The following is a 12,639-nucleotide window of genomic DNA, read 5'->3' as shown; positions in this document are numbered from 1 at the left end:
CGCATGAAATGGCTTCTCAGTACGTCAATGCTAAGGACTGTTCCACACTGGTGCCTTCGAGGGGAGGCAATGTTTCACAAGGATGGAGTACAACTGTTGGAGAGCGGACATGTACTGTTTGTTGAGAACCTGGTAGTATTTTCAATACAGTGTCTCTCACAGTACCGAGCATCTTAGTCTTTGGGGGGAGGCCTGGTTGGTCGAGAAACCATCCAGGCCTGTGGGAGGGAAGGAGTCCTGTTTGGGCCCAAAGCAGGTGGACAACCTTGGCATAAAGAATACTAGTGCAGGCGAACTCAAGACGGAATCAGAAGCCTTTTGGCTCAAACCAGGGTGGCGGTGCTGTGGGTGTAGAAAAGGGGTTCAGGACGACTGCTACCGCGAATGTCCATAGCCCCCCCAATGGCACTCCATTACATGGCCCTTGGGATTTGGGGGAATGGAGACTGCGCCAGGGGACCAAGGTATGGCCATAGGCTTCCAGGGGCGATCCCTTTCTTAGGGTTGGCTCTGGCAAGGTTTGTTTTGGGGACAGCTTCATGCTGGCCCGCACCCCCTCTATCTTGAGGGGGCAGGTGAGTTTTGCCTTGTGAAGTGTAACTTGTTTGGGGGGAACACGGCCCCCAGTCTACAGTCAATGCCACAGGTGCCTGGGGGTGGTCAACCATGACTCCTTTAAAATAATTGAAATTATGTACAAGATTTTGCCCCATTAAAATGACTTTGGATGCATGTTGTAAATAAGTATGATAAATCAAGGATGAAAAACAAAAATACGGTAAAAAAATGTGATAATGTTCTTTTATGTCGTGTTTAATAAATACGGCCTGAGAATTGTTATATTCTCTTTCACAAGTAGGTTTCAGTCTGCTTTGTCTCCTGGAAGGGTGAGGGCAGGGGGACAGAAAATAAGTATTATCCTTGAGGGGAAAGGATGACAGATTGGAAACCATTGTGAATTAGTTGGCTATTTGGTTGAGGTCTCGGGACTGTCCTCCACCTGTGTTCAAATGTCTAGCGCTTATCAACAGGAAAGTGATTGGGTAAAACCGTCCATCACATCTTTTGAAAAGTGTTGTCCGAAGAGGAACTCAAACATTATTTTGTTGTGAAAACATCAAAACAATCTCTTTTTAGCATTTCTTAACTTAATATTTCTTGAAATCATCTGTACTAACAATGTTGTGCCCTACCAAAATGTTGATCTAGGCGTCCAGTGGAAAAAAGGTTGCAGATCCAATGCAGGCTGCATTGGCCACTCATGCTCCGTCACACAGCGGAACACCCATGTTCTCAGTTTCACTCTCCACTTGCACAGCTTTCTTTTACTTTTCATGGGGTCCATGCCAATACCCCATCATTTCTCCATGCTCAAGTCCTATGCCAAACCCATCCTTCCACCCACATTGTTTGATTTGCTTCACAACTGCTCTCCTGTCTGCTTTCTTTTCATCCCTTCCCCCATTTTTAGGCATGAACCTCATTAAGCCATGCCTTATTGTCACAGAATTAGTGGCATCACCCTCATCAGTCCCCCGTCATGCTTATTCGACTTCCATTTTTTTTGCAGAAACTGACAGAATGCTGCATAAGTGGCAGTTTTGGCACTACAATACAATCAAAGCCAATTCTGCGAAGTGGAAAGCATGGTACATGTATCCAGTGTTTATCCACTCTGGGCTTAACAATATTGCCCAAGACTACAAGTAACAGTTAGGAGGGAAGTCTGTGCTATATAGGAACCATTAACGCTCTCAGAAAACTAGTAATATCTTTTTCTTGTGCCAGTGATTACACCTCTTTTTTCCAGACGTATTCGCTAGCCATGTGTTATTTATGTTATATGGCTGAATAGATTCTTCATAAGTCTTGAGGAGACCCTTATATGAAAATGGGGACTGAACCAATACATACTCCGTATCGTGCTATGAGGCAATTACCCCGACCTGCAAGAGCTTCTTGTAATGTAATACCTTTGATCTTTCAAGGAATATCTTGGCCATTTTTTGGACTTTTTCTGTTTCACTGTCTTGTGTTTGCATTTAGTGCCCAACATTAAACGCATAATTTCTGTGGGACCTGTTCTGGCTCAGGTACCATGTAAACATGAATTCTCGAGGTCCACTTTCCATACCTTCAGCACCCTCAGCCTGATAGCTCCACTGCTTTTCAGCTTGTAGCCTATGAGGAATCGCAGACGCTGTACTTTGGCTACTACTTCTAAATTTTACACAATTTTAAGAACTTCTGAAAAAGTTAGCTTTTAATAGCTATGTTTCATGGACAGGAGTTTAGGTGCACATGAGCGTTGAGCCAAAATGTACCATTTTTTTGTCAAAGCCAAAGTTCAATATTGCACAACCACCATCCAGCCCGTTTTATTACACACCAACCCGCTTTAAATTGCCTTGATACGTATGTAAGATCGTGTTGCCATGACTGTGACATAAGCTATGATTGCGCCCATGGGCTTTCACATTAAAAAAACGTGCTGAGCACAATGTGTCCAGACCCTGGACAACCTGGGGAGTTTTAGGAACAGTGGAGTCATCAGTTTCCCATACAGATTAAATCACTGAGGGTCAATACCCTATTTTATGAGGGGCCTCTAACCACATTGCAATAAATGGAGGGCCCTCAGGTACGTCATCACAGAGCAGAGGTGGCACTGTCACTTTAGAATGGGTGCACCTGGTTTTGGTAATGTAGATACAAACTCTGTTTGACTGTACTTTAATCAGTGGCACCCTTCAAATAATGTGGCACAAGTCTGGACCCCGCACGGATGCGCATGTCCCCTGCACATAACTGACAATTCGTCAAGCATTCCACTGTGAAATACCGCCACAGATTTGTAGAAGTGCAGGTGCTCTTATAATATCTAATGAAAGACATAGATTCAAAAAATAAGCGCCCCCGGAATGCTCTCAAAACAGCACTGGGATCAATCCATATAATCCATTTTCATGCTTTAAAGAGAACGGATATGTACTTTTTTAATGTATCGTTCCAACTTACGTTTTCTGTCTTTTCCTATTTCTGTCCTCATCTGATAAAAGACAAAGGAAGTATCCCGCAAATGAAATGCAATCGGTTTTACACAGCCAGCATTGGAATGCATGATACTTTGCAGTTTACAACATTGTGTGATACCTGAGCCTTTAATTGCAGCAAAAGTAGTGCCCTCATTAAGCGCTTAGTTTATTTAGAAATCATCATTATTTAGTCTTGGATAAAAAAGGAAAGTCACTATCGAGTAGAAATATCATTAAATGTTGATCATTTTAGGAATATTTCTCATTGTTCTGAGTCCTGGCCTTTTCAACAACCAATTACAGGCCTCATTTTCGCTAAGGGTGCTCTGTTTATTAGCAATTGGGTCTGCCCAGTTCTCCTCAACTTGGGCAATTAGATAAGCTTAATAGGGAGAATTATTTGGCATGCAAACCAGAGTGCCTCGGGGTTCTTCTCTAACTGACGGCAAGCCGTAGGACAGAAAGAGCTCCTTTATGGGCACAATAAGCCTAAATTAATTACATACCACAAACACAAAAGGCTCCGCCATGTTTAAACGGTGAGCTATCCCCTTGCGCTTTCAGGCCGTGTTTGAATACATTCCCAACGGACAAGACCCTATAGTTAAGGTACGTATAGGAGCCTCCAAGCTGCAGGTACCACTTCGTGCCGTCACTGTCGCCTTCAGATCCTTTGTTTCTGTCCCTGGGGCCCATTGGATCCCTGAACACCATTGTGGCTGGATTTCACTAACTAAACAGTGACGATTTTTTTTTTTTGCATGCACTAACTCGAATAGCACCCTTGGTGAACCACTGCTCGCTCTTGTGCTTTCACATCCCACCCTGAAACACACTGAAATGTCCTTCTTACATCAAACCCCTTCATTACCCTGACGCCCTAAATACCACTCTAGTGTAGAGCATGTCATAGTATTGTAATAAGGTGCATGTTATATACGTACACACATGCATACATAAAAAATCATATGGCAAAATTATTTAAATGGTATGAATGTTTTACAGATTTACTTACTTGCATAAGTCATTTATACAACTTGCGATATACGAGTAGGGGTCTATGCTTTCGTGGCAGCTGAGGAACGGGAATTGCAACAGCACTTGGCACTTGAGAAAAGCATCCTGAAAAATAATTTTGAGTCAATGTGTGTGAACATACAGCCACATGCCAGTGCAGAATATGAACGTTTTTTTACTTCAGAGAATGATAAATAGAAGTGCAGACGTATGAACGATAAACTGAAAACAAAACCAACTTTAGCAATCACCGGCAAAGCCAAAACATCTGGGTATATTCTAAAGTAAAGTGTTTCTTCATTGATTAGCTAATCTACGTGTCTGGAAGGTGGCTGCATGTGCATGAATAGCTAGATGATCGAGCGCATGAACTGAGATATAACTAAGTAAATTAGTTGACAAGTGAAGACAGGTTATGTCGGTTAAATAGGCCACACCTTCAGCATAAGTGGTAATGATATTAAAATGAAAGGAACTAAGAGCACTATACATAACAATATATCACAATATAAAAGAATTACCACCAATGTGCAAGTCCCAGTGTAACCATTACTGAAGTGTGAATATCCTCATTCCATGGGTGTTAACAGTATTTCATAGATAAATTAACGTCATTATTCTATGGACACATTGTGCTGGTGGTGGGCTCCTGGTGGGTAGGAACATGCTCTGATGACCACGGTGTATCAAGAATAAAGATGACTATGCCAAGAATAGGCACAATTATGTAAATAAAAGCAGGGTCAGGCAGTGCCCGGCGGGCTGGTCGGACAGTTCAGTTTGGGGCGGTTTTTTGGTTGTTTGTGGACTTGTTTTATGGTCTGCTGGAACAGTTTCACTCTTGATTTCCCTGATTCATTGTGTTAGTTTGTTGTTCTTGTTATCTTGCTATTCTGTTGTAGTTCGATATGCAGTATAATCATCCTTTTTTTGTGAAATGTATTGCTCAAAACACAATACCCAGCATTATAGTCTTAGCTCTCAGGAAGCTATCTAATTCACAATCGATAAATAAGAAAATAATCTAGAAAACCAATGAAAAGGCCATTAGTGAAGAAATGGATCCTTTGAGCAAAGATGAACCTATTGGACATATCCATACAATTTTCTCTCGTCAAAGCTTCAACCTCCGAGATATGTAATAATCAAATAAAATATGATTGTGCTGCATGGGCGACCAAGTTGAGCTCAGTGAGTACGGGATATGAAACTGTTAGAAATGGGGTCTCTGGCTGGTAGTCAGTTTGCACTCTGTCCAAGCAGGGACCCTCACCCTAGTCAGGGTGAAGGAGAAACACACCTGAGTAAACCCCCACTCACCCGTTTGGTAGTTTGGCACAAGCAGAAAGGCTTAACCCCAGAAGCAATGTGCAAAGTATTTGTTCCAACACACACAGTAACTCAGTGAAAACACTACAAAATGGACACCACACCAGTTTAGAAACATAGGTAATATTTATATAAATCAAATAAGACCAAAACAACAAAAATCCAACATACACAAGTCAAGATATGAATTTTAAAAAGAGTAAGAGTCTTAGGGCCATATGTACGAACACATTTTCCCATAGACACAGAATGGGTAAAAACATTTGCTACATCTGGCCCTAAATCCTTAAAAAACAGTGAGAATGCTGTTGTTACACAAAAGTACCTGGTTTGTGTCAAAAATAAAGCCGCACGGGGGAGCGTGCGTCGGTAAAGTCAGCGATGTGTTGATTCCTTACTCTTAAGCAAAGCCATGCATCGTTTCCTTCTCCGGTCAGGTTGGCGATGCGTCCTTTTTCTCCTTCGCAAGAGAGCGATGTGTTGCTTTCTGGATGGGCACCTCGGGTCCGGGGAGGCCTTGCATTTATTTTTCACGCCCAACAATGTTGCGTCAAAATCCGGTTGCACGGTGTTAGGAACCGTCACTGTGTGAGGTTTGCGTCATTATCAGCAGCCACTAGCTGGTGTTGCACAAAATTTCTCCTGCTGCGATGCGTTGATCTTTCAGCCGCGATGCAGGCGGAGAGGCAATTTCAGCAGCAAGGCCGGTGGCGCGTTGTTTATCAGCCGCGTTGCAGATGCTGCATTGAAAATTTCCCTGCACAACAGGTCTTTGCGTGGATTTCAGTCCTTTTCCACCAGCTTCACCTTTCAAGGGCCCAGGGACTGCATGGGGCACCACTTGGCAGGGCAGGAGTCTTACCAGAGAGTCCAGGTGCTGGCAGAGGAAGTCTTTGATGGCCCTGAGACTTCAAAAACAGGAGGCAAGCTCAGTTCAAGCCCTTGGAGGTTCTTCTCAAGCAGGAATGCACAACAAAGTCCAGTCTTTGTCCCCTTTCACAGGCAGAAGCAGCAACTGCAGGCCAGTCCAACAAAGCACAGTCACAGGCAGGGGCATCACTTCTCATCAGCTCTTCAGCTCTTCTCCTTGGCAGAGGTTCCTCTTGAATCCTTGGAGAAATCTGATTTTCAAGGGTTTTGGGTCCAATACTTATACCCCTTTCTGCCTTTGAAGATGGCAAACTTCAAAGGAAGTCTCTGTTGTTCACAAGATCCTGCCTTGCCCAGGTCAGTCTTCAGACTCACACCAGGGGGTTGGAAACTGCATTGTGTGAGGGCAGGCACAGCCCATTCAAGTGTAAGTGCCCACTCCTCCCTCCACTCTAGCTCAGATGGCCCATCAGGATATGCAGGCTACTCCCCAGCTCCCTTTTCTCACTGTCTAGAGGGAATTCACACTAGCCCAACTGTCAGTCTGACCCAGACAGGGAATCCACAAACAGGCAGAGTAACTGAATGGTTTAAGCAAGAAAATGACCACTTTCTGAAAGTGGCATTTGCAAACTGATAATTTAAAAAACAACTTTACTAAAAGATGTATTTTTAATTTGTGAGCTCAGAAACACCAATCTCCGTATTTCTATCTGCCCCCAAAGGAAATCTGCGCTTAAATATCATTTAAGGGCAGCCCCCCCATGTTAACCTATGAGGGAGATAGGCCTTGCAACAGTGAAACCTGGGTTTAGCAGTATTTCACTGTTAGGACATGTAAAACACACCAGTACACGTCCCACCTTTAACAGAAACCGCACCCTGCCCATGGGTCTACCCAGGGCCTACCTTGGGGGTGCTTTACATGTAGAAAAAGGGAAGGTTTAGGCCTGCAAGTGGGTATACTTGCTAGGTCGAATTGGCAGCTTAAAACTGCACACACAGACACTGCAGGGGCAGCTCTGAGCCATGTTTACAGGGCTACTCAGGTGGGTGGCACAACAGGTGCTGGAGGCCCACTAATGCACTTGGCTAGGGACTTAATAGTAAATCAAATATGTCAATCTGGGATAAGCCAATTACACATGTAATTTACACAGGAGCACTTGCACTTTAGCACTGGTCAACAGTGGTAAAGTGCCCTGAGTACCAAAACAGCAAAAACAGAGTCCAGCACATAGTCAAAACATGGGAAGCAGAGGCAAAAAAAGTCAGGGGAGACCACTCTGAAGGGTGAGTGGCATAGACTGGCTTCCCCAGGCAGCTTGATTTTGACAAGCTCAAGCCTGTAGGACTGCCAGCAAGTGACAAGAGGTTAACGTAAGTAAGTAAATATCTTTATTGTTTAGTTAATAAAAACTATAACATTATACACATTGTAAAAAGAGTAAAAAATCATTTAAAAGAGATTGTTATTGAGATTATAATTACAAGGCTAAATACGAGATAGGAGTTTCTGACCACTTCTAATTCTAAACATTTAAAAGGACAAGATGTTAAGTAGTTAACCACTTGTAAACTCTCACAATTGTACTACACCAAATAAATAATAAAGGGCCAGATGTAGGAACCGTTTTGCATGGCGCAAACTATGCAATTTGCAAGTCGCAAACCCTTTTCTACCTACATCTGGCCCAAAATATGGCATGCTAAAATCGGGTGTTTGTTCTAGACTGTGCAGTTAATTAGTTATAGCTACCATCATTTTATTTGCTTACTATTCTGACAGCTAGCCCGGCATGGCTTTGTGCAAATTTAATATTTATCCTGCTGTAAAGTGCCAAAGCAAAAAGTACTTACACCTGTACTTATCTGATTAAGGCGACCATGGACCTACAGCATAGTCAGCATAATTGCCTCCCATCGTCCTGTTGTAATATCAATGCAGCGGCATAACCACAGAAGTAAAACAAGAGTAGCTGCCCAACTATAAAATAAATGAGCTTGAAATGCTTATAACCACTATTGCTCCACATTTCCAGCCTCAGTTTCCATGATTTAAGCAACTCCCTGGGGTCACAAGACACCTAAGTCCGCACTACTGTGGGTGCTAACTGGTACAAGTTCAATCTCGTGGTCACTGCACTTGTGTGGTGCTGGAAGAATTTTATTAGTTTGCAATTCAATCTAGCGTCTTCAGGGTTAAGACTGCAAATCATTGCCGAGCTACACAAACGTAACCCTCTTTCCAAGATTTTTTTTTTCAATAAAGCGACCCTAGCTTGCTTTCACATGGGACAAATGCATACTAGGTGTATAAGGTCCTCTTTTCCAGAACAACATAATTTACAATTTGTTGGGCCCTTATGCTGCCAATGTGGGAAGTCTGGATACTGGAAGCTGTCATCTTCTGTGTCAGAAATCTCTAAAGGTGGAAAAGAGGCAGCAGCAGCCACTGAGTTTTCAGGTGCAGTCTAAGTTGAAGACCGATGAATTACAGCTCTAAAGTGAGAAGAGTCTCTGGTAACAAGCTTTCCAGGATGCTGGGCAATAAACATGTGTCCCTTGGTAGACACCACTTGGAAAGTTTATGCATCATAGGGAGCGTCAGAATTTATTTTGCGCATCTGTCGGGCTACCACCAAATCTCCTTTTCTAAATGAGATGTCCTTTGCATGTGCCGTCTTGTCAGCATAAGCTTTCATTTTCTGCTTGTTAACCAAGTCCCTTGTGCTAATCGTGTCCTCAATTTGGTCTTGCGTGTAGGTCCATTGAGGTAACTTGGTTGTTATTGCTCTCCTAAACATCAAAGTATTGAACGATAAGCTCATAGAGTGGAATTTATTACAGTTTTCAGACTGAGCTTCTCAAGAGTTCCACGCTGCACTGCTTTCTTTAACATACTCATAAAATGGCAAGTCTATTGGCCTGCTGCCACACAGGTGTACTCTTTTGATGCTTTATGTTCAGATTCTCCACTAATTCTTTAAATTCTTTACTGTTAAAGTGTGGGCTATTGTCAGACTTCACAGTCCCTGCAATGCCCCATGTCACAAATATACTGTCAAGCTTTTGAATGACTTGTTTGTGAGTCATAGGTGAGCAATCTTTAACCAATGGGAAACATGAGTATTCATCTAAATTCACCATTAGATGATATCCATTATCAAGTGGACCAAATAAGTTGATGGCTATTCTCTCCCATGCATGTTTAGGGAGTTCTAACATGTCCAGAGTATGTTGATTACCACTGGTAAAAAGACTGTTGCATATATGACAGGCATTGAGTTTCTTTTCAACTCTTTCATCTAAGTATGACAACTAAACTCAGTCTCTGAGAACCCTCTTTGTGGCAATAATACCACAATGTTGTCCATGAGCCACTTCAATTGCCTTCTGTAGCAGACTCTCAGGAATCAGGATTCTCGACCCTCACAGTATAACTCCTTCCTGAGTTAACAACTCATCCTTAAAATTTTTGGTGTTTTGATATTCACCATCATTGGTGAGAGGTTGATTGTGTTGGTTCCATGTCTCATGGGTAATTATGTATTTTAACTGCAGCAGATCACTATCATGGCTCGTGGCAGCTATAATCTTGGCTAACAAGATAGTAGCTGGTGTACTAGACATTAAAATTAATATAGGCTTCAGCGGTCTTGGATGGAGTTTTCTGACCTTGTATAGGCACTCTAGAAAAGTAGTCAGCAGGATTTTGGTCCTTTTCTGGATGATGCACAATTATATAATTGTATTTTTGCAATCAGAGTTCCTCTCATTCAATGCGAGGAGGCATCTTAGATTTTGGAATGCCCAGGTTGGCCAGTATAGCTGTGTAAAAGGCTTTCCATACAAGAATACATGGAAATGTTCATAAGCCCATACCACAGCTAGATTTAGTTTCTCAGGTTGTGGTTAAGCATGCTCTGTTTGGGACAAACTTCTACTAGCATAGGCCACAATATGCCATTGAGCATTTGGGCGTCCACTATGCTGTGCAACAATAGAGCCTAGCCTAACAGGGCTAGCGTCAACTGCAAGCTCTGGATGAAGCTTTGGATTGAAGGATGCCATTTCAGTAGCATTTTCAATGGCATGTTTGATTCTCTTGAAAATGTTCTCACATTCTTGTGACTATTGAAAGGAAACATTTTTCTTTGTCAACTCTCGTAATGGAGCAGTGAAAGTGGCAAAGTCTTCCATGTACCTTGAACAGTAACTGGCTATGCAAAGAAAATAATGTCCCATTGAAATATCTTGTTCTGGATCAGCATTTGACAGAGCTTGTACTTTTTCAGGACCAGGTATTATACCCCCATCAGACAACATATGGCCAAAGAACTTTAGTTTTGTCTTGTTGAACTCACACCTGTCTGCATTCAAAGGCAACCCTGCATCACTGAGTAAACAACATACTTGTGTGAAAGCTCTATAATGCGCCTTTTGTTTAGCTCTAAAAACCAATGTCATTGCTGTAACTGTAAGCATTCACAATAGCCTGTATGACATGTCAAATGACCTCTTGAAAAAGTTGTGCAGCTGATGACACACCAAAACTACGTCCCTTGTATCTAAGCAAACCAACATGTGTAGAAAAAGTTGTGATGTACCTGCAACTTTCTTCAAGTTCCAACTGATGATAACCTTTTTTACGTCAAGGCGTGAAAAGACCTTTCCACCAATCAACTGCATTATCATGTCAGCAATGTGTGGACCTGGATGTTGTTTTTGTTCAATTTCCTTGTTTGCCTGATGCTTGTCAAAGTAGATGCATATAGCTCCTTCATTTTCCTTTTTGGGCACCACTACTATGGGAGAAACTCATGGTGTTAAACCAGTGGAATGCTCATTGACAGCATGCTTAAGTAGTGATTCCAGTTCTTTTTCAACAGCTTCTTGTAAATGAAAAGCAATTTGGCTATGTCTTTGTGCAACAGGAAGGACATCCCCAATGCAGCTCTACTTTCATAGTCTCAACCTTTCCTAAACCATGAAACAACAAAGGGAATTGACTTACTATTTTATGGTGAGCATTCATGTTGTAATTCTCAGAAATCATTCCCATATCACCAGTTGTATTGAAACTGAGTTATCAGGCACTTGATGCTGTACCCTGAAGTACATGGATCGGTGCTTGTACTTTCACTTTCTTATATTTAACTGTTGCTACAAATGAACCCTGGCTCCTTATGGGCATTGATGCAGCCCAAGTATACACTTTGGTCTTCGATGGCATAAGACGGGGTATTGGAGATACTTAATTGTATTTCTCTTCAGGCATTAGCTTTATCCATGCACCACTGTCGATAATGAAAGGTATTAAACAACCAATTATTTTTTATGTAATCTTTGTACAGGGTTTATATGATTTTGCTGCTTGGGCATGTTAACTTTTCTTTGACTGACATTTTACTTCACATGTGACCAGTCCAACATGTGCATGGTTCTTTGAGGTAAACATCAACATGACATAAACACTTTCTTTACTTTCACTTGTTATTGAGATGGATGAACTGTTTGGCGATGATTTTGGTGACAATTGATTTTGTTTTGTATCAAAAGATGTTGCCCCTTGGCCTTGTGGGCATGTGTCAATTGTTGCTTCTGGAACATTTTGTCTTTGCACCATGACGTACTTACGTTTTTCTCCACTTTACACACTGTGACAAAAGTTTCCCACAGCCTTCAGATATGTGTCCAATGGCAGGACACTTCCCTTTGTGTGTAAATAAAAATCCACATCTGAAACACAACTTCTTTTTATGTGTAGACATCACTTTGTGTCCCTCAGGCTTTTGCTTCAGATTTCTTTTCACACTCATGACTGACTCGCTCTGGGCACCTCTGGCCACCAGGTCAGCAGCTTGTCTCTCAGCCCGTTTCTCAACTCTGGTAGCCCGTAAACCCCCTTACCTAAACTAAGAGTTTCTCTCAATATTCGTCATCAGAATGAATCTGACAAGCATCCATCAATCACTCTAACTTCCATAGCTATTTCATCATTATATTAATTGAAGTTACAGAGTTTGATAAGTGCATCATTCTTGTCTGAAAATGTATCATTTGTAATCAACGTTTGGTACTGGATTGAATTTGAGATTTAAAGCATTTTTATTCTGATTCTACGTGACTTCTTCATCAGTTCTCAGCAATTTTCTTATGACTTCTTTCACACCATCACTAGCAAGATTTTTGAGATACTTGATATTGTTTCTGTTATCAGTCTCTTCAAGTACCTCAATAAAATCTTCAAAAGCCTCTGTCCAAGCCACCCATCTATCACAAATATGTTGGTATTTGGTGGTATCGAAAGGTGGCTGTGGTTTCAGAAAGGCGGTAGCACTGTAACTGTTCACTGGAGTGGCTGGCATTGAGAGTGGAGCTCTTT

General features: G+C 42.0%; 1 protein-coding gene across 1 annotated transcript in view; it reads right to left on the bottom strand.

Moving 5' to 3' along the window:
- OTOGL (otogelin like) overlaps positions 1 to 12,639 on the bottom strand; it is a 1,080,166-nt gene that overhangs the window by 814,957 nt on the left and 252,570 nt on the right. Inside the window, exon 8 of the mRNA XM_069227564.1 lies at positions 4,051 to 4,157. Coding sequence (XP_069083665.1) covers positions 4,051 to 4,157 — 107 coding nt within the window. The remainder of the gene's footprint in view (positions 1 to 4,050; positions 4,158 to 12,639) is intronic.

Source organism: Pleurodeles waltl, chromosome 4_1, assembly GCF_031143425.1.
Source record: "Pleurodeles waltl isolate 20211129_DDA chromosome 4_1, aPleWal1.hap1.20221129, whole genome shotgun sequence".
NCBI lineage: Eukaryota > Metazoa > Chordata > Amphibia > Caudata > Salamandridae > Pleurodeles > Pleurodeles waltl.
The sequence above is the reverse complement of the archived record's forward strand: the minus strand, read 5'-3'. Positions and strand labels throughout refer to the sequence as shown.